The following is a 23,076-nucleotide window of genomic DNA, read 5'->3' as shown; positions in this document are numbered from 1 at the left end:
GATTATAAGCGCCTCTGGCCAACGAGATAAAAATCAAAGGGTTTGGAGTTAAATTTGACTCAAAATGTTGAATTTCTGCTCTTCAAGTTTTATTATTTGCAGTTTAATTGACCTGAAAAGGAGTTCTGAAGTCTTACAGCCCTTTTGTAACGCTGTTGGTCGACAGGTATAAATCTTAGTGCCCACCTATAGTCATCAGGGTGACGCGGTCTGCTGCAATCGTTAATCACAATTAGAGAAAATCACGCTTTTGCCTCCGATGTTTTCTGGCCTCTTCCCCCTGCAGTAACAAAGTATGTTGTCTCTCTCCAGTTTCTATTACGGGAGCTACAGAATGAAGGAAATGCAATTTGTGGATGTAGGGAGGGAGCGTGACAGATGTGCAGAAGGACATGATGATATCAAGTTCCATCACCTTCCTGGAAGTGGCCATCAAAAGAAGGCAGATGTAAGAGAATTAGAAAATCAGTGTAAATTGAACGGAGAGTTGTAAAACCCCTCCAGTGCGTACCACTGCGGAGAGCACAGATCAGATTTTGGGCATTGAAAAATAATGAAAATAGTGGAAAATATAACTTATGGTGTGGAGGGGCCGGGAATCGGCAGTGCAAACAGAGTGCAGATAATATTATCAGTGGTTCTCTTTTTGGGCACGTCGAAGGGGGTCTAAGAGGCTTGCACTCTAGATTTTACTTACATTTTGCTTCTGAATTTGGAAGTAGCCAACTCACTCATTGTCAGCCATATTAGCTCTCACAGGGCAAACTTCTAGGTCACCCAGCAAGCACAGAGGGTTTTTCTCCACTCAATCCCCCCCCCCCCCCACCACACTCCATCCCTTTCAGTGAGCAGACAAGACTGAACCGGTGCTGGTGGGTGGTAACCAGATATTTGCTACACTCAATGTGTCGGAAAGACGTAGGGTCCATTCACATGTCTGTAGAGTATTGCGGATCCCCAATATACCCTCGGCCGGCACCCCCTATAGAACTGCCTATTCTTGTCCGCAATTGCAGACAAGAATAGGACATGTTCTATTTTTTTGTGGAGCCGCGGCATGGAAAAGGGGATGCGGACAGCACACTGTGTGCTGTCCGCATCTTCCGCATCTTTTCTGTCCCCATAGAGAATGAATGGGTCCGCATTTGCAGACGTGTGAATGGAGCCTTAAACATTAATCTTAAAGACGACCCGTCACCTCTCCTGACATGTCTGTTTTAGTAACTACTTGCATTCCCCATGTAATAACAATTCTGGAGAATCTATTCTTATGGCTCTATGTTGTACCATAACCTTAATTATTCCTGCTAGAAGTTATAAACACATTACTAGCACTTTGCAGTAAAGGTGCAGATGGGTGTTACCAGTCGGGTTTTTTCCCTGCACAGTCTGACACTATCCAATCAGTGCTGTCAGTGTCACACTGTGACGGGACACCCCACCCCCCACTGGTAACATCCATTGGGATCTTCACTGCAAACTTCTAGCAGGAATAATAAAAGGAATGGCTCATCACAGAGTCATAAGAACAGATGCTTCAGAATAGTTATTACATGGGGAATGCAGGAAGTTACTAAAACAGACATGTCAGGAGAGGCTGGGGGTCCTGTTTAAAGGGATTCTCTGGACTTTAAAGGGGTTGTCCGATATTAAATTAAAAGTCAATGAGAATGCTATACTCACCCCCTTTCTACAGTGTTGAAATTCGGAGCGCTGATCCAGTTCCCCTGCAGCTCTTTGTATACTAACAGCAGAGATAATGTGCTGGACTACTGCTGAGGACATTGATTGACTGGAGCAGTCACGTGCCGTATCCCAGCATATAACACTGTTGCTGACATGCACAGTAAAAGTCCGACCTCCATTGATCGGCAGAATGAAGGGGCTGTGAAGTTAGCAGGATGTCGACCAGAATTGGATGAGCTGCAGTAGCAAGCGCGACTGGCTGTGCTGATTTGTGAGCATCTAGATTTTGGACCCTTACCAAACAATGGCGATGCATCCTTAAAGGGGTTCTGCACTTTGTTTTAACTGATGAACTATCCTCTGGATAGATCATCAGCATCTGATCGGCGGGGATCCAACACCCGGGACCCCCGCCGATCAGCTGTTTGAGAAGGCAGCGGCGCTCCAGCAGCGCCACGGCCTTCTTCACTGCTTACCACAGGCCCAGTGACGTCACGACTAGTATCAACTAGCCTGGGCGCGGCTAAGCTCTGTTCACTTGAATAGAGCTTAGCCGCGCCCAGGCCAGTTGATACTAGTTGTGACATCACTGGTCCAGCGGTAAACAGTGAGAAGGCCGCGGCGCTGCTGGAGCGCCGCTGCCTTCTCAAACAACTAATTGGCAGGGGTCCTGGGTGTCGGACACCCGCCGATCATCAGTTAAAACAAACTGTAGAACACATTTAAAGGCTATGTACACCTTTGGAGGCAATTTTTGTTCATGATTGCCTTTTACTCATTTTTAGCTAAAAATCATCTTTTCAATTGGCCTTTATTAAAAATATTGAGCCGTTCTGTCACAAGGGTTAACCGCTTTTCTAACTGTGTGACTGGTACTTTTACTTTCACTCTAAACTACTAAGAGGTCATAAACACTTAAGAGCTGTAAGATAAGAATAACATTTCAGAGAGCAGAGATAAGGAGCCTGTCAGCTCCCCAAATGACAGAAAAAACTGAAAATACACAGGCTGCTAATAAAGCATCTCAGCTCTGTACACAAAAAAGGACTCCATATTTTTAATAAAGGCCAATTGAAATAATGATTTTTAGCTCAAAATAAGTACAACGCAATAATAAAAAAGAATTGCCCCCAAAGGTGTACATAGCAATAAAATGTAAGCCTTTAATGTTTAGACACCTTTTTTTTTTTTTTTTACAAGTTATAGGAATGCTGGGAAGTGTTATAGAAGACTACCAGTCTTCTCCTGCTTTAGTAAATAGTATTTCCTGTGAAATAATTCTGGAGAATCTATTTTTAAACGTCTGTTTTGCGCCATTCCTCCTGGAAATAAAAGTACAACTGGGTGCCACTATTCCCCTTGTCAAAGGGGTAAGTCCCACACAAGCCAACACTTCCAGTCATGTTGGACGGTGTGAGACTGTGCAGTGACACGCCCAACTGGTAACGCCCAGTTGTCAATTTATTCATAAACTTCTAGGAGGAGGAACAGAGTTATAAGAAATGATGCTCCAGAATTAACAATACAACATTTTACTAAAACAGACATGTTAAGAGAAGGTGACAAGTCCTCGTCTACTGGTGCATAAGGCATCTGTAGGTGCATCTCAACTTACAATGGCTTAGTACATATATTAGGTTTAATTAATTATCTTAATATCCTAATATCTCTTGCCATTTCTCAGGCACAATGAGCAGGTTTGTGCAGACTGGCCAGACTCCGAAGGGTTAATAGTTTAACAGAAAAAGAAATCTCCATCTCCATAGTGAGAGCCGGTCTTGCTACAGGCGCTATCTCAATCAGTCTGTCAGGTTCTGGTGACTTAAATTTGATATAATGGGGCAGGGAGCACAGCCTCTCGTCACAGCGATGCCTTGGCCCTCATAATGATGAGTGCACCCAGGAGCTGGAATGTGTGCATTATAGAGGGAAAAATTAACGCTCTAGTTATACTAACGAGATGGCAATATGTAAAGTCTGATTTGCGCCTTCAACGTGGCACCACATGTCCTGATATCTTACTACTGATCATTTACACTGCTGGCTGCTGTCAACTTCGGTCTACAAATTGTAGATCTGCAAAACACGGATAACGGCCTTGTGCGTTCCGCATTTTGCGGACCGCACATGGTCGGCGCTATTTAGAAAATGCCTATTTGTGTCCGTGATTGCGGCCAAGAATAGGACATGCTCTATATTTTTCGCGGAATGGAACTACGGATGCAGCTGTCCGCATCTTTTGCTGCCCCACTGAAATGAATGGGTTTGCATCTGTTCTGCAAGATTGCGGAACGGATGCGGACCCAGAATTACGGTTGTGTGAATGCACCCTTAAAGGGAGTCTGTCCCCGCAAATTCACAAATGAAGCTGTTCTTGGTGCTCTGCAGTTGACATATACAGTATCCTAAACCTACCTTCACGTCCGCTTGCTGAAATCCTGAACCTTCGAAAAAAGTTTTTTGAGTTGTATGTGTGAGAGATGGGCTTTATTTCTCTCTATATATAATGTGAACATTCTGTAGCATACATTTTTGTGTAGCACACAAGCAGATGTATGAGCCATGTGTTCATTAAAGTCACTAGGGGAGGGGGGAAGGGGGGAGTTAGGTTGCAGTTTTCAAATCTACCTATGAACTCAGAGTTGAAGTTGCTGAAACTACTCCTATCAGGATAAGGAGCCAATAGTCTCTACTTAAAGGGGTTGTCCGGGTTCAGAGCTGAACCCGAACATCCCTCCATTTTCACCCCGGCAGCCCCCCTAACATGAGCATCGGAGCAGTTCATGCTCCGATGCTCTCCTTTGCCCTGCGCTAAATTGCACAGGGCAAAGGCATTTATTGGAGATCCGGTGAGGTAACGGGGCTCTCCATGGGGCTGCCAGGAACCCCGGTGACGTCACCGGCACTGATGGGCGGGAATTAGCTCTGCCCTAGCCAGTAAAACGGCTAGGGCAGAGATAAAGCCCGCCCCTCAGAGCCGGTGATGTCACCGAACACACTGCCGGGCGGAAGTTTCCGCCCGGCAGTGTGTTATTGAAAACAAAAGAGCCCATGCCCTGCGCGATTTAGCCTCAGGGGGGCTGTCTGGATGAAAATAAGGGTATGTCCGGGTTCAGCTCTGAACCCGGACAACCCCTTTAAGGAACACCCCTTTTGTGATGTCATGTCTGCTATATAAGTCAATGTAACTTGAATAAAACTCTATTCTACCATTGCTCAGGGGGGATGAGTGTCTGGTCTCATTATGAAAGCAGTATAGTGTACACATACTTATACTTCTAATTGATTTGGCAGCACACATAGATGATGAGAATCACATTAATTGCGACAACATATGCAAATTCGTTTAAAAAACAAAAACAAAAAAAAAAAAAACAAGGGGCGGCCTCCATCCCTAACCGTGCCCAAGCATGCCCAACTGAATCAAGCTCCGCTCCTCCCCTCGGTATCTTCGTCTCCTTCTGGTTTCTACATCATCATGGAGCTACTGGTTTAAATCTTGCATAGTTTATGCAGTGAACCTAATGGCGCCTCTTCCAACAGAAAGGAACTGACTGTGCAGACATTTCAACCACTGGCTCAATGACATCGGGGCCAGAAAGGGGCCAAGATAAGGCAGGGCATTGTGAACATGGCCTAAGTGTAACCCAAAAGAGAGGCTAGGATATTAAAGGATATTAACTTTTGGGGATTTATGAGCAATCATTGAAGAATAAAAGCAGCAAGAAATATATAGTACCTGAATACTATACCAACAAAAATTTGGAGGATAAAAAAGGGCGCACATTCCACAAGTAGCGGTGTTAGGAGGTGGTAGCTTTTCTCACTGACCTGAGGGAGTTGACGGCCTCGCTGTTGATGGAGATGCTCTGGTCCGTGGTGGCCATCTGAGACTTGAAGAGACCGAGTTCTGCGGTTAGCTACAGGAAGACAAACATTAAGATATATTAATATCGCTGCATGGGCTCCGTACAGGAGGAAGGACAGCATTCAGCATTTCTGATTGAAGGCAATCAGAGCAGAGCCATTTATTCAAGGTGACTGCTAATCTTCTAGAGCCGCTGATATTTATAGGTGAAATAATTAAAAGTATTGATTGGAGGAAGCAGAGTAGATGAATATGACAGAATGCAACAGGTGGGTGGATGGATGGCCCAAGGAAATTCCTTCCATTTACAGCGACTCTTTTAAAGGGGTTTTCCGGTACTTAAATACTGATGGCCTATCCTTAGGGTCTGACACCTGGCACCCCTACCAATCAGCTGTTTCCGGCAGCTGCCGATACAGCACATTCTAGTCCCTGGGAGCTAGACTGCAGTAAGCCGGGGCTGGAAACTTCAAATTGGATGCAGTCTGCCGAACAGGCTGCCCCGAAAAAGCTGATCAGTGGGGTACAGGTTTTCAGACCCACACCAATCTGATACTGATGAGCTCTCATGAGGACAAGCCATCAATAAGTGCCGGAAAACCCCATTAAGTCACGTTGGGGGGAATTTATTACTGTATGTCTGCCAGCACAAACTGCATGGGAAGTTGCTGAAAATCACTGTGTGCACCAAATGTAACTTTTTTGCTTTTTGCTTGGCAAACCTTTAACAAGTAGGTGTGGTTCACTGGGAGGGACACAGCCTAAAACCGTTAGACCGATTAATACTAAAGCCAGAAAACAGATATACAATATATTCAATGGATGGGCTGAGCCCGCTCCATACATGGTGTGTGCCGGCTGTATAACAGTGCAGGCACCTGGATGCAATCGGCAATGACGCCAAACTTAGTCATTTAATCTCTCAAATGCTGCAGTCAATAGCAATCGCTGCATCTGTGAGGTTAGATGGAGAGGGGGCTTCCTCCACTTTCCAAGCGGAACCCGCGCAGTAAAATCAGCTACCATGATGGCGCTGGGTCTTCTGAAGTTTCTCAGGGCTGTCCGACTTAACGTGTGCTCTCTGTATGTGTGTCTGTTCTGCAAAAGATAGAAAATGGCCTACACTTGTCTGCAAGTCAATGGGTCGGCAAAAAATGCGGACAGCACACGTGCCATTTCCTTATTTTGCAGATCCGTGGTGTGCGGACTACAAAATGCTTATGATGCTGTGCATGAAGCCTATGACTGTATTCTCCTCCCCTCGAGCGGGATCGGTCCAAGCCTCCGCTCTCATCTTTTGATGAGAAAGGAGCCGGTCTGTCAATTCACACCAAGAGAGATGTTTTTCTAAAACATGGCCCAGCGGCCCAAATTAACCCTGGAAAATACACTCAATCTGAATTCATGAGATCTCTCGTTTCAGCCTTCAGAGACCAAGCAACCCATCTCTACTTACTAGGGTTCGCCAACACCTGCTTACAGGGCATATCGTTTGGTCCTGTGAACAAAGGCAGCGGGGATTGTGGGAGCAGCACCCAGGTGAGGGTGCGCCGGCAGGGTCGTGGGGGTCAGTAATGTATTATGCTGCACCGCTCCCTACAGGGAGGCAGATGCTTTTATCTAAAAATCCAGGCTGCAGTTTCGTAGCTTCGAGGCGGCCTTAATTAAACGTCAGAGCTTGATCATAATGACACATTAAGTGTTTTATCTTCCTGCTATTGTTACATAGTAAAGGGAGAAAATTGCTTTATTTGCACTCGGGGTCAATTCCTCCATTGCGGTTTGACAAATAAGCGCCACGTTTTAATCAAACGTGTGTTAAGGGAAATTCTATTAATATTGTCATAAGTACTTCATTTATACACTGATATAGACATCTGCTGATGCCAATTAGGAAACAAAAACACACTATGGCAGACCTGGCACCAATGGGAAATAATTGCAAGGAAGGTCCTTCTGTCGTCTAACTTTCACCATAAAAGATGATGTTCTAATTCTAATTAATAGTGCATTAATAGTCATTTTTTTCAGGGTAATCACAGAAATTATAGGAGTACACCAAGAAAAAACTGATACTGTGTTATGCCTGGTGCAGGGCATGAGAGGGTGGAACATGACACAGTTCTCTCTTTAGAGTTTTAGAAATCCCTGCATCCCGCTTTGCCCTCTCAGGTCCTGCACTAGCTATAACATACTTATGCTATAGCAGCAAAATAAAAAAACGGACGGTAAATGGTTAAAAAAATAAAGTAGCCTGCAATCACGTGGCGATGCCAACAATGATGCTTGGGTCCTCGCTGAGCTCCACTTCCTGCTCCCGGAAATGGTTGGGATTGTCGCTCCACCAATCACTGTAGGGTGCGGGTGCAGGTAGTGGAGTGCCGAGGTGACCTAGCCACCATTGAAACTGCAGTGGCATAAGATTGGCGAGGAGAGTATAAGCTCCTTTACTTTTTAACCATTTTCAGGCAATGAACACGCTTCTCTTTATGCTGGAATACCCTTTGAAGCCAATTTTCTTAAAGCGCTTCTAGTTGATTTTACCAAAATGGATATTTATGGCATAGACGCCAGATAAATATCTGATAGGTGACAGTCCCGTTTCTAGAGAAAGGAAGATCCAAAGGTGATGCATCCAAGTATTGAATGAACAATGAGGTGGCCACACGTGAGGATTTCTTCATTTAAGTCCATATGAGTAAAGAAAACACAAAGCTATACAGTAGGTGACCTTCAGACACATCCCAGCACCATAAATGTAAGATTATTTTTGGCCGATAAATCTGCCATTGTATGATGCTCCCTGCCGCAGGCATTGACGTGCCAGTCTACCCAATTGACCTCAACCAATCACTGGCCTCAAAAGGTATGGCTGGTGAGGAGCAATTGACTGCAGCGGAGACATGGGTAGATGTTCACGTCATCACTGCAGCAAGGTAAACAACCGTCAAGGACCACTGGAGAGGCAGCGCTGAAATGGCCACAGGTATATCAATTATTATTTAGTAATTTTATGTTATTTGCTTTAGGCTACGTGCACACGACCGTATGTGTTTTGCTGTCCGCAAAAAAATTAATAAAAAAACAATGACATTTGTTTGCCATCCGTTTTTTTTTTTTGCCGGATCCATTGTAACAATGCCTAAAACGGACAAGAATAGGACATGTTCTATTTTTTTTTTGCGGGGTTACGGAACGGATATATTGATGTGGACAGCACTGATGTGGACCTATTGAAATGAATGGGTCCGCATCCTATTCGCAAAAAAAATGTAACCGACACGGAAACCAACAACGTTCGTGTGCATGTAGCCTTATTTTGTCAATTTTCATCCAAAACCCACGTTGATTGCTTCACGCAAACTAAGTCCATCACAGATGATGTGCATTATTTCCCCCTTTTAAGTTTGCATCTTCCCTATTTCCCTCCACAAAATCTTGAATAGCTGCGATTCCCAGTGGATTTTGCATTCTTAAGAAAAAGTTAAACCAAATAAATAACATGCCATCTGAATAGAACGAGCAAAAATTCATAAAATTAAAGCAAATCCAAAAGGGAAAATTCGGCTTCCCAACAGACAATCCTCAAGCAATTTATCTGATGTTTAAACAAATATTCTAAGCAAAACTTTCATGAGAGCAAATAAAGAAGAGCCAAAAGCGTTCAAAATTCTTTCAGATCAATCCCATCACATAACCCCAGCCAGACAGAGAGGAGCCAAGGTGCACACCAATATTGCGGTACTTTTCAACACCACTGTTTATTCAGAAACCGATAAGATTATCGTAGCAAAAAATGTTTCTCTCAATTTTCTGATTAGTCCTCTTATCGGCAACTCTGCGGAGTCTATCAAAGCCAGCTGGGAGGAGAGGAGAGCCGAGCCATTCACACAAGCACAGAGCTGCAAATGGAAGGTATGCTGTCTGCGGCTCGCTTCTGCAAACAGAATCATTATTCTTCTTCTTCCAGACGTCTTCAGATCTACAGAGACACTGGCTCGGGAGGGTAGGATGGAATGGAAATGGTAGTTTACAGGAGATATGCCATCACAAGCTCACACGTTCTGAACACTGCCTTACAATTTAGATCCTCTGGTATTACATCACATTCCTGAATTCATTTTCCATAAAAATTATTTGTGGCAGCAGAATTGGGCTAAAAAAAACGACATATCTGGTGGCCTCTGTCTACAGTACAGTCCAACAAGCCCCGTTGCAACCCGGGGGACCAGCACTGCTACATGTGCCCAGTGCAGAGTAGGCATGAAATACACTAATGTTACGATGATGTAATCATGGTTGATGAAGATGTCTCTGTAGAAGAGTAAATTATTTCTTAAAGACGACTGTATGAACCTAAGGGTGCTTTCCACAATTTAACCACCAACTCCATCACTGGTGTAAGTTAGGTCAGGTTCTCCATGACTCAGTGAAGCAGGTCCCTGCATTTGTCCAGTTCTGAGTTCTTGAGATCAGTCTGCTGGTGTTGTGCCCAAACTTTTAATGTTTTAATCCACCATTCTTCCCCTCGAGTGTGGCATTGAAAGGCCCTAACCAAGAACATCTTTTGAGGGAAGATCATTGCCCGTCTTGTAGAATGCTTCTCAATGGAGAACTGACCATGCTTGGCTATTTCCAAATCATTTGCTTGACTACATATCAGGATAGACCCAAGATTGAAACTGCAGGGACCTAATCGGTCAGACCAAGATGAGGCCATAGAAATTGCACAAGTCTATTGTGGATAACTCATTTAGTTATATTAGCGAGTCCTCTATCAAAAGTCACTTTTTGTGCAAAATGCTCTGGGCTGGTCCCAAGTACAGCATGTTTGGTGGCTCTCCAGCTGTTGCAAAAAGTACACCGTGCAACATACTTTGCCAGCTTCTGGCTGAAGAAGAAGAAGGGGAGAACTGCTGTAGAGGAGAGAGAAGGCAGGCAGCCATTTTGAATACGTGTATATAAGCTATATGGGCAGTAGGTAAGCAATGTTAAAAGGATTTTAAACCCAATTAACACTTAATTTGCAGCATAATCAAAACAGTAGGGAACTTTATTTTTCCTTATGAGTTGGTAGGTCCTACATGGAACAGAAGTACAGCATGGTGCAAAACGGACCACAGGTCCAGTAAACTTAAAGGGGTCTGAAACATTTATCACATGATAGGTGACCCAAGTGGATGTATGCACAATGGAATATCAATATTTAAAGCTACAGAACTTCTGAAAATAGCAGACTGGTGAGCAATCCGCACAAGTGCGGTGACCCCTTCATTCACTACTATGGGATTTCTGAAAATTCTTCATAAGTCCCATAACAGTGAACAGAGGATTTCCACGCATGCACTGCCTGCTGTCCATTCACTTTGGTTCCCTGTTCTGGAGATAGGAGTAGGTCCTAGAGGTAGGACCCGCACCTGACATTAATGGCTTTTCAATAAGTACGGTTGGAGGAGAACATTCCTTTAAGACCCAATAATCTAAGGCCAACAATCGGCCACACGTGTAAACTACACTGCTCAAAAAAATAAAGGGAACACTTAAACAACACAATGTAACTCCAAGTCAATCACACTTCTGTGAAATCAAACTGTCCACTTAGCAACACTTAGTGACAATCAATTTCACATGCTGTTGTGCAAATGGCATAGACAACAGGTGGAAATTATAGGCAATTAGCAAGACACCCCCAATAAAGGAGTGGTTCTGCAGGTGATGATCACAGACCACTTCTCAGTTCCTATGCTTCCTGGCAGATTTTTTGGTCACTTTTGAATGCTGGCGGTGCTTTCACTCTAGTGGTAGCATGAGACGGAGTCTACAACCCACACAAGTGGCTCAGGTAGTGCAGCTTATCCAGGATGGCACATCAATGCGAGCTGTGGCAAGAAGGTTTGCTGTGTCTGTCAGCGTAGTGTCCAGAGCATGGAGGCACTACCAGGAGACAGGACAGTACATCAGGAGACATGGAGGAGGCCGTAGGAGGGCAACAACCCAGCAGCAGGACCGCTACCTCCGCCTTTGTGCAAGGAGGAACAGGAGGAGCACTGCCAGAGCCCTGCAAAATGACCTCCAGCAGGCCACAAATGTGCATGTGTCTGCTCAAACGGTCAAACAGACTCCATGAGGGTGATATGAGGGCACAACGTCCACAGGTGGGGGTTGTGCTTACAGCCCAACACCGTGCAGGACGTTTGGCATTTGCCAGAGAACACCAAGATTGGCAAATTTGCCACTGGCGCCCTGTGCTCTTCACAGATGAAAGCAGGTTCACACTGAGCACATGTGACAGACGTGACAGAGTCTGGAGACGCCATGGAGAACGTTCTGCTGCCTGCAACATCCTCCAGCATGACCGGTTTGGCATTGGGTCAGTAATGGTGTGGGGTGGCATTTCTTTGGAGGGACGCACAGCCCTCCATGTGCTCGCCAGAGGTAGCCTGACTGCCATTAGGTACCGAGATGAGATCCTCAGACCCCTTGTGAGACCATATGCTGGTGCGGTTGGCCCTGGGTTCCTCCTAATGCAAGACAATACTAGACTTCATGTGGCTGGAGTGTGTCAGCAGTTCCTGCAAGACGAAGGCATTGATGCTATGGACTGGCCCGCCTGTTTCCCAGACATGAATCCAATTGAGCACATCTGGGACATCATGTCTCGCTCTATCCACCAACGTCACGTTGCACCACAGACTGTCCAGGAGTTGGCAGATGCTTTAGTCCAGGTCTGGGAGGAGATCCCTCAGGAGACCGTCCGCCACCTCATCAGGAGCATGCACAGGCATTGTAGGGAGGTCATACAGGCACGTGGAGGCCACACACACTACTGAGCCTCATTTTGACTTGTTTTAAGGACATTACATCAAAGTTGGATCAGCCTGTAGTGTGTTTTTCCACTTTAATTTTGAGTGTGACTCCAAATCCAGACCTCCATGGGTTGAAAAATTTGATTTCCATTTTTTTATTTTTGTGTGATTTTGTTGTCAGCACATTCAACTATGTAAAGAACAAAGTATTTCAGAAGAATATTTAATTAACTCAGATCTAGGATGTGTTATTTTTGTGTTCCCTTTATTTTTTTGAGCAGTGTACATTGAGAGAGTTAAGACAACTCAACAACACCAGTATAATTTTCACTCGTGTAGATCTTCTGATGTCATTAGCTCAAATTAGACAAAATGGTCATGTACTTACCTGCCTACGATCCTGTTCTTGCTATGGTGGCTTCGCTCGGTCACTGTGGCAACCAGCCCCAACGAAGCCACAGTTGCCTATGATTGGTCTTCCTTGCCGCACAAGCGTGTTTTGCTCTGCTGTTTGTACCTCTTGATTTCTTTGCCTCCTGACGTGACTTCCTGGTATTGACCCAGTTTGGTACTGGACTCCGATTTTGTTTCTCGTTCTGGTTCTAACATTTATTTTCTGGTTCCAACCAGTCCTGTCTGACTTTTCCTGTATAACTTCGGTCCCGTGCACTTATCGGCATTAGGGATCGTCGACCAGATGAATGCAGCCATTTAGGAGGGATCGTCCAAGTACTGTAGGTAGGGGCAGTTGTGTGGGTGGTATTTTGGGCTGCACTGTTCCCTACTTTACATGACAAATGTTCTTGGTGCTTTCTGTTCTACCAGATTCCAGTCTGTGCCAGTAACTCCTAAATTGAGGGACAGTTTCCTGCATTGTTCCTTAGATTAACACATGTTTGCCACCTACTGGATGATATCTTTTTTTTCAATGCTACAACATAATGATTTTGAGCACAACATGATTAATACATGAGAGATACCATCAGGAGTCCTTATTAAATTCAGCCAAGCCCCACTGGAAGTCAATGAAATTTCCAGAGTTTATGGGGAGTGTAAAGTAAGTGTGTCACGCTCGCTTTATGTAATCATTTATCAAACACTTAAAAATGAATATGCAGTGCTGCAAAATAAACAGTCCTAGTAATAAAAGCTTATTTAAGAGAACCAGATTAATCCATGTGGCACACCATTGCTGATAAAGGCCGAGTTTTGGTAATTATTAAATATGGCAAAGGCTGTAACTTGCCAATTTGGAGCTGAACAGAAGAATTTATTGGTTTGAACAATTTCACCTACACAGGGAAGATATTCTAACCACAATTCTGCCAACTGGAGCACCTTTGGTTCAATACAACGCTGAATATAGGCCTCAGTATGTCAAGTCTGAGAGATGGGTGGGTGGGTAAAGCAAAAGGAGAATTCCATAGGTGGCTAGGGATGAGCGAACTTCTGTTTTCAAGTTCAGTGTGCAAGGTTCGGGTTATCTAAGAATTCCGTTATGGATTCCACTACCACAGACCATAAGTTATTGTCCGTGGTAGCGGAATCCATGATGGAGTTCTTAGATAACCCGAATCTTGCATGTCAAACTTTGCTCATCGCTATAGGTGGCCTTTCCTCCAGATACCATAATAGGGTGCAAATAAACACGCATGCTGTCTATTTACACCTTAGTCTGGATTTAAAGTTAAAATGAGGTACTCACTCATTTGTTTCAAAAGCCACACAGTGGCTTTTTGATATATGTGGCTATTTTGGCTTAACGGGGTGGTCTGGGTTCTAGATATCGATGACATAAACTTAGGACAGGTCATGAATATCTTATCACTGTGGGTGGCAAGTGTTGGACCCACACCGATCTGATATTGATGACCCATTTACCCATTTATATATATATATATATATATATATATATATATATTTTTAAATGGTAATACTAGTAATAGGATGTTCAATAAATGCCTGATAGTAAGCTGCTGTGGTTGGTGAACTTACATCAGTCATGACGTAACTATGGCATAAATTGGTCTTCATGGTGGAAATGAGACCAGTCTGTCCTGAGGACCTGTTGTGGTGCCCAGGCAATGGTTTCTTGCGCAGCTGTCATAAAAGTACTTGAAAAAGTAAGGTATTCTGATTCTAAGGTAAACTCATTTCAAATAAGCAACTTATTTTCTGTAGATCCTTGAAAACAATTTATTTTTTAAATACAAATATGCACAAAATTCTGCTCCAGCTTAATTCTTATTATCTGCACAGTGTTCAAAACTCTATGTGCATCACACAGAGTTCCATATTTCCTGTGTAATCATTGACTTAAAAAATAACTTGCTTTCTACCTACAACCACCACTAAAGGGGGCTTAGTAGCTTTCTGCACAACATTCTTAGGTTACTTTCACACTTGCGTTTCTATTTTCCGGTATTGAGATCCGTCATAGGGTCTCAATACCGGGAAGAAACGCTTCAGCTTTGTCCCCATTCATTGTCAATGAGGACAAAACGTAACTGAACAGAACGGAATGCTCAAGATTGCATTCCGTTCCGTTCTCATACAGTTTTCTATGACACAATCTGACACTATAGAAAACTGATACGTCCCCCATTGACTTGCCATGGAGTTCATGACGGATCCGTCTTGGCAATGTTAAAGATAATACAACCGGGTGCGTTCATAACGGATGCAGATGGTTGTATTATCAGTAGCGGAAGCGATTCTGCTGCAACCCTGCCGGATCCAGCAGAAACGCTAGTGTGAAAGTAGCCTAATACTGAACTCAATAATATAACAGTATTAAGTAAGTTCCTAGGTTTCCTCTAGTGCAAGCTGCAGGTGTCTAGATCTTATCATATAAAGTGGTTTTCCAAGCTGATGATAAAACAAACAGTACATTTTAAATTTTCAATTCTTTCATTTGTTGCTGTGCAGAACAGTTGTTCCGATGCCTCCTGGGCTTGCTGTGGATGTAATTACCAATGTAAAGGACTACAGGTCCCATGATTCTGCTCCTTTCACACAGACACTGTCTTATTACGGCTGACTGTATACAAGGTGTATAAGAGTGTTGTAATGGCTCCCTGTATTTACAGACAATACACTGAGACACTGCTGTGCTACTTTACTGATGTTGCACCATCTGCTGCACAGCATGTGTCATATCCGCTACCTCTAAAGACCTGGAATGGGATGCATGATGTCCCATACATCGGGAAGGAGAGGAGAGACAGCCACATGTTCAGAGTGCAAAAGGTTATACAAGCAGAACATAATACCGTGAGCATGGCCATGTGTCTGCAGGCGAGAATAATTGAGGAGGTTAAAATGTGGATAGTATGTTAGAAAGTGATGTCATATATTAAAAGATGTGCACAAAAAAAGTTTTTCAGCCCTACATTTATGCAGTGGATTCGTGGAAAAACTGAGTCCCGATCAATGTTAAGCTACATTAGAGGAGACACAGAGGAACATTACTAATATCAGGGCACGGCAGGTATCACAACCAGAGTAAATGTATTTCTTACACGTTATTTCTGCAGCCATTGCACTAGAATATTCCTGCTGGCATAAAAAATGTATCTTCCTTAGTCTGTGCTATATATACACTCAAAATATACTGGAATATTTCAGCAAAAAATCTGAATATGCCACCTGCTCTTCTCCTGTGTTCTGCTGGTATCTGCTAATGTTTGTTTTGCAGGTTGCCCCCTGCCTGTGTGACAGGCGTACGGCACACCATATTGCTTTGGAAATCAAACATGGTTTCGAATCCATATGCTTCTTAGGTCTTGTCCACAAGCACGTCAGATACTTCTACATTACTATCAGGTATATATCACCAATCATCAGATCCCCGCAGCTGCAGGCTTTCAGATCAGCAGTTCTGGGCCAGATTTTTGCATGATTACTCTACATCATAAAGTAAAAGCGCATTTATCAGTTATCGAGTCGTACGATAATGTTATAATGATTTCTATTGTGCGATATATACATATATACACCGCAGTGCCATTTAAAGGGAGGAGAGGTCATCAATGTGGCCTATAGCAGGCCGTGATGGGGACAAGCCTGCCAAGCCTCACCCGCGATGCTAGGGAGGCTCATCCCCGTTGCGGCCTGCTATTGGCTGCCCCCCTCCCTCCGGGCACTGGATGTTTTGATCCGTGCGACGGGGAGATGCAGCAGTTCAGATCAGGAGTGACACGGTTGACAGAGAGTAGGGCAACTATAATCAATGAGGTGCCCAGACCTTGGGGAGGTCATTATAGGGGTTGGATAACCCCTTTAAGGTACAAGGGGGTGCATCTACAGCTGTCCGGTGGGACACTAACGATAGCCAAAGTCTGTGGCAACCCTTTTCATCCAAGTGAAACAGCGCACAGTACAAAACATATTCCAGATTTGTTATTTTATGGGGAACAGACTTATTTTCTAAAACAGAAATGTTCGGAGAGGTGAAAGGTCCTCTTTAAACAACATTTTAGGGAAATTTCCATTGGTGGAAATAACATTTTCAAAGCAATAATCGTGACCACATCTGCAAGTGCCTAAGACATCCTTGGCAAACCACTTTGTAAAGAAAGGACACATCAGCCAAGTATCAGGAGGGTTGTCCTTAATCACTGATGTGTGAAGCCTACAGTAAATCAAAGCCAAGATCCCCAGAGCATGACAACAAATATCACAATAAAAGCACAAAATGACAGGATTGACGGCTTTTAAAATGACGAGCACCTGGAGCGGACATGCAGAAGACAGTTGTATCAGCTTAGCACGTGCATGACTGGTGGCCTGTCAATATACAAGCTCTAGATCTTTGCTCTAATGACTCTTCCTACGACGTGCATTATTTTACAGTGACCCTATATGTGTGTAAAGCCTCGGCACCAGTTATTGTGGATACTGCTTATGGCTAGTGAGGGTTCATCTATCACTCTGCTCTGTACATGGGAGAAACTAGAGGTTGCCCAGGGGCCAGCCATTCATCACTGACATGGCTACACCATCTAAGCTGGTCAGGATGATAATAGGCTGGGTGGGGAAGATTGTGACCAAAGGTTAGACACAATAAAAGGCTCTTTTAATGTAGACCTGACATACTCTGTGGGCAACCAGTCCATTAAATGAAAGGCTTTCCACAATTTACCAAATTTTGTTTCTACAAGATTTGAAGTATTTTGTAGTCTGTTTTGATCTTAATGTTAAAGGGGTTGTCCAGGTGTTTAATATTGATGACCTATGCTCAAGAGGTCATCAATATCTGATCGGTGGGGGTCAGACTGTATTAAGAGGCTGTGGCACTCCAGTGAGCACCACGGCTTCCTCTCAGTTTACCAAGCAATTTGATAGCGGGCGTGCTTGGTATGGTGGCTCAGCCACATTCACTTGAACAGGACTGAGCTGAATCTAGAACATGTGCCCAATCACTACCATTACATACTGTAATTAATGGAACAATCTCAATGGAGGATTTTCAAAAATATAAAGCTGGGCGTACATATAGGATGAATGTTAGATGAACCTGATGATTTTGTTGGGACCAGATTACCATGTAATGTGTATAGGGATATCCTACGTCTCTTTGGGGGCAATGTTGTTGGAACGCTATGCAAAGACTGTGGCATCCGGTGGAGGCATACCGTATGTCGTAAAACTTTACCAATGCATCCCTCCGAAGTACAAGTACAAAAGTGTGAACGCGCCCTAAATCAACACCATCAATACTCTAGGACTGCAAAGTACAGTATTTTCATGAATATTGCTTAAACTCCAAACAAGGGAAGCAACAAGACTATTTTTGATGAGGAATAAAGCAGCAACCGATACCTTTCCTTTCAGAACGAGAAGGTTGCAGTCTTTTCATTTTGGTGCTACCTATGTTTCCAACTTGTCAAGGATGTTTTATAGACATCAAAAACAAGCCGAGAAGATAAATAAGGGATTGAGTAGATTTAAACTGCAGTGAAGCAAGGTCATTACCGACTCATTAACATTAAACCTTCTTAAAAACCCAATAGACTCAACTTTCGGCTGTGAATTCACTTAAAAGAAAATGGCCACCTTGTTTATCATGACTGTGACCTACTAAGGAGGAAGTCGGAGAACGTCAACACCAAGGTAATGAATGGTGAATGGAATCCTACAACCTGTCCTGTGCTTGGAATGACAGTCTGGATTCTCCGGCCATCTTTGACATACCCAGCCAGGCGCCCCTCGCCTTGACCCATTGCCGGACTATTAGTGCCATCATGTCGCAGTGGAAAAATCACCGTCTTTTCCATACGTATTATATAAAACACATTTGCAAAGCTCATTGAACAAGTGACTTGCATAAAGTATTTTAAGGGCGCCTTCACCCACCCCATGACAGGCATAAAAGGCTAAGATAAATACAATGTGAATTGTAAGTAGAAGGCACATAAAAAAAAAGGTGAAAGTCGAGAACAAATCTCAATGCAACAGAATAAAGTGATTTAAATACATAAATATTTAAAAGGAAAGAAAAGAAGCTACGGAGGCGGCAGCCTGCGGCACTGAAGCCAAGGACAGGACTCCAGACCTTTCTACCACACCTGTAGGTTTCTACAGCACCAATATAATATTTATAGCAGGAAAATTATTATCATGGAGATCACTGCCACAGCTAAAAAAAAAGAAAAGAGGAAAAAAGGCAGAAGAAGCAACAAAGTCAAGGAACTTTTTTCAAGAGTACAAAATGATATGTCATGTCATAATGTACCTGCTACAAGTGGAGGAACCAAGTGGTACATGGACATTAAAAATCTGAAATGAAAATAACATCAACCTTCTGTCACGGTAGGTGGGGATAAGAGGAGCACCAAGTAAACACACAGCAACAGGTAAACAGACTAGACCCCAAAGCTAGGGAGGAGGGAATGGTAACCTCCTAACAATCCCTGAGCCTCTCCCTGACTGCTGACAGTAGGAGCAAGTCCTGATGGCAAACAAACTCATACGCTGGAACCTAAGCCCTGCTGACTCTGTAGCAAACCCTAACTTAGAGAGAGGGGAATGAGACAGCTGGTACCTTCCACCGTGAAGGGACCAGCGTCTCCCTGAGACCTAGCAGAAACACACGCACAAAGGAAAACACAGGAGGACTTGGCTTGAGACGAGCGGGAAGTAGAGGATCCACAAACTACCAGTTTAGAACTCCAGAAGGAAAATAGTAGTAAGAGGCAGACTTAAATAGAGCCTCTTAAACAGCTAACGAGCAGAACCTGTGGAGGGGTGGGATCCTGCCCACAACAACAAACAGAAAGGAAACACAGAAAGACCTGTCAGACAGACTCATGTGCTGCAATTCTATCCAATCTTCTCAGATCTATCACAGGGGAGGCAGTGACACCTTCTTACAATGGAAGAAATAGAGGGGTAAAGTAAAAATAAAAGTGCTTTTGGGGAACCTACACTGGCAAGACGAAACTAAAGTTGGAGAGATGTATGGAGAGGTTTCATCCACAATTTATGTTCCTTTGATTATTTTTCTTTCTTTCAGACATCTGTGCCCTGGCCATAATGCACCACCAATTACACACTTTCTGATACATTGGGACATTGTGGTCATTGGCAGGTCCCATTATATCCCGAAATGGGGTAACCTTGACCAAATTGTCACAATGAACAAAGGACTACTGGACTATGGCGTGTACAGCCAGTTAGCACAAAAAAACTCTAAGATTTAGGCAATCAACTAGCACCTAAGACTCCTGAGCCAAACAGCTGGTTTTAGGTTGCTAAGTTTACGTTAACTGCTCATTTTCATTGCATATGGTAACGCGGTCAATGAACGGAAAGAGGCACTTTGGAGGGGGATGAGGGAAGGGCTATGAAATCCATATGACCTAAAAGGGCACTCTGATAGGAGTTGTCAAGATGACGCAATCCATCCAAGCAGTATCAATATAGTGTGGTCATACATTTAAAGGGGTTGTCCCATGTCCGCTTTTTGCCTTCTTTCCAGCACTTCAGCTCACCACTTCCTGCCTGTTCTGGAGGTGATCCTCTAAATTTGACAGTATAGGCAAGCCGTGCTCTGCTGATATCATTGTGCCGATTGCCTGTACGGGCCTACAATCTGCATTGAACAGCTCCTGGGCTATTGTGCCATTAACTTCTAATACCCGGTTCATGCAGGAATATGCTTGCGCATGTGATCTCGTCGAGAGCCAGGAAAAGTAAAAGGACACTGCGCAAGTGCAGTGGTGGCCATAACCCTGGCCAACAAGAAGAAAACAATGAAAGACAGCAAGCAATGAGAACACAAGAAGATCTCAATTTCATTAATTACAAGCTTTTAGTAGGTCGTTTATTTAATAGTAATGCAAAAGTTGAAATACAACGGTCATGATCGGAATACCCCTTTAAGAAAGGTGTTGGGTAAAAACTCTTCCTTCAAAACGCCTTGACACTTGAACTCTCTGACAGTGGGATATCTCCTGTCACGACCAAGGGATCGGACACAAAAGAAAATCAAACAAACCCAATTCTATCGCCCTCCCCCAACATCTGTCACTAGAAGCGAGTCAAGAGACCCCCCCCCCCCCTTCCCATGCCCATTAGATAGCTGGCAGGTTTGATTGAAATGAATCTAGTTTGTATGGTCACCTTAGATTTTGATAATGACAATACTTACAGAAAAAACTCTTAGTCAGGGATACATAATGGTAGGAAAGTATAGGGAAGGAGGCCAAGTCTCTGGGAAAAAAAAAAGAAGCCCCTAAATGCCCTATTAAAATACCGTCCACACCGAAACACGATATGAGGATGGGATTTACTGAGAAAGAATTCTGGCTGTTCTGTTGCAATTACTTTGTACATGAGGCCTACAGTGTAAAATTATAACTAAATCAAAGGGGATATTAACGAAGAGTCACAGTGGGTGATCCGACTAGAAACATATGAAGAAGGGGGAGGGGGGGATGGCGCAGCTTCAACATGACCAAGGGACAAGACAATTTTAATTTTCTACACACTTCGCAGAAAAAAGACCATGCAGAGAATTTTATGACATGACTTTCACAATTCTTTAAACATTGTCTAATAATACAAGTGATAGAAGACAATGGGGGAGCATTTCATAGCTATGTATCATACATACATGACAAAGAGGTGGTAAAGTTCTTGTACAAGTATTTTTAAAAGGAAACTTCTCATACAATCACTACCAAAGCATGAAGCGTGGCACAAAAGTGCCCACAAAATGGGCTGATGAATTGCTAATTAGGAGGTCAAAGTATGCAATTCATGACCTTAGCATGGGCCAAAATGTTTCATTCAGCCCACTGGTCACACACCTTCGTCTAAAAAAAAAGCAACTCTCCAGAAGATCTGCTGCACTACATTCTTCATCTGATAGGACTTCATATACTCCTCAACATTGAAACTGCAACACCAAGAAGAACAAGCCATAAGGTTATACAAATCGAGGAAGTAGCCGGTGTCGCTAAGATCTGCAAATAATCAAATTTTCAAGCGCCTAGCTCCAATCTGTGGCACATGGAGGGGGATAAAAGTCAGATTGAAAGCAAAGTTAATTAGCCATATGAAACCTCAAAAATAAGATCAAGTCGTGTGCAATGATCGTGCGATGACTCCTGTTCGTCGACGCGCCGGTTATTATTTGACGCAAGGGGAGAGGGACAGAATCCTTGAGTGAAGACCTTGGTTTATCACTCTGGCAGGTCTCTAGGCACCTAGGCCAAGATGTCAGCACTGTTCAAGGTTGCATGTCCCATTGGTTGGGAGAACGACGAAGAACTGGAATGACAGCAAGTGGCGCACAGAGAACCTCTGCATTGACAGATAGTCGGATTAGAAGAAAGGTGCATAGTGATGCATTTTGTACTTCAAGTGAAATTGGACATCACATCCCAAACCTAGAGCTGCAAACAATGTCTACACAAACCATCAGAAGGCATTTGCACAACACCGGGCGAGTCAGATGTCCAGCTACAGGTTATCCATTGACCTCATGCCACCGCTCTCAAAGGCTATCTTGGTACACGGCAAGACTTCAATGGAGGCAGGAATGCAGGTCTAGCCGATTCAGCAACGAGTCTCACTTCTGTCTCAGATGCAATAATAGCTGGAGACTGGTCTGGAGACATGGCAACGCCATAAAGAGGCCTTCACAAGGGGACGTCACACCAGTCCTATTCCCAAGATTATGGTGTGGGGCGGTATAATATTCAAGGCAGCAAGTAAAGAACATGGAGCTGCACAAGAAGTGAAAGTCAGGAAACGTACTGGTATCTACACTGATTATTACAAGTAGGTTACACAAAACATAGACATACACATAAATGGTAATTAGATGTACTATGTTAAATAGACCCGGAAAAAGTAAGTAAAAACCCACTCAGTGTACATAGATACACCAAACAACGAGAATAAACTGACATTAAAAGGGTATATCATCAAAAATAAATCCTTTATTGAATAAATAACATATATAGACGAGAACGTGAGACAACAGATAAAAAATGGCTACATCTGAGGAGGCATATCAGCACAGGTGAAACATGAAGGGGAGAAATGGAGTACAAGAACGGAGGCAGAAAGAGAGAGTACAATGCCTCACTAAATTCTGCGTGTACTTCTGTAACCACGATAACTTAGTGTATGGGGGCAGAAAAAAAATATAAAGATACTAAGGTGCAAGTGCAAATGAAAAAACACCACATCAATAAATGGTTA

The 23,076-nt window shown here is 43.6% G+C and overlaps 1 protein-coding gene across 3 annotated transcripts in view; it reads right to left on the bottom strand.

The window, feature by feature from the left end:
- MAD1L1 (mitotic arrest deficient 1 like 1) overlaps positions 1 to 23,076 on the bottom strand; it is a 639,505-nt gene that overhangs the window by 286,909 nt on the left and 329,520 nt on the right. For all 3 annotated transcript variants that reach the window (XM_040439787.1, XM_040439788.1, XM_040439789.1), the window contains one exon: positions 5,518 to 5,606. In XM_040439787.1, the coding sequence (XP_040295721.1) occupies positions 5,518 to 5,606 (89 nt within the window). The remainder of the gene's footprint in view (positions 1 to 5,517; positions 5,607 to 23,076) is intronic.

This window comes from Bufo bufo, chromosome 7 (assembly GCF_905171765.1).
Source record: "Bufo bufo chromosome 7, aBufBuf1.1, whole genome shotgun sequence".
Lineage (NCBI taxonomy): Eukaryota > Metazoa > Chordata > Amphibia > Anura > Bufonidae > Bufo > Bufo bufo.
The sequence above is the reverse complement of the archived record's forward strand: the minus strand, read 5'-3'. Positions and strand labels throughout refer to the sequence as shown.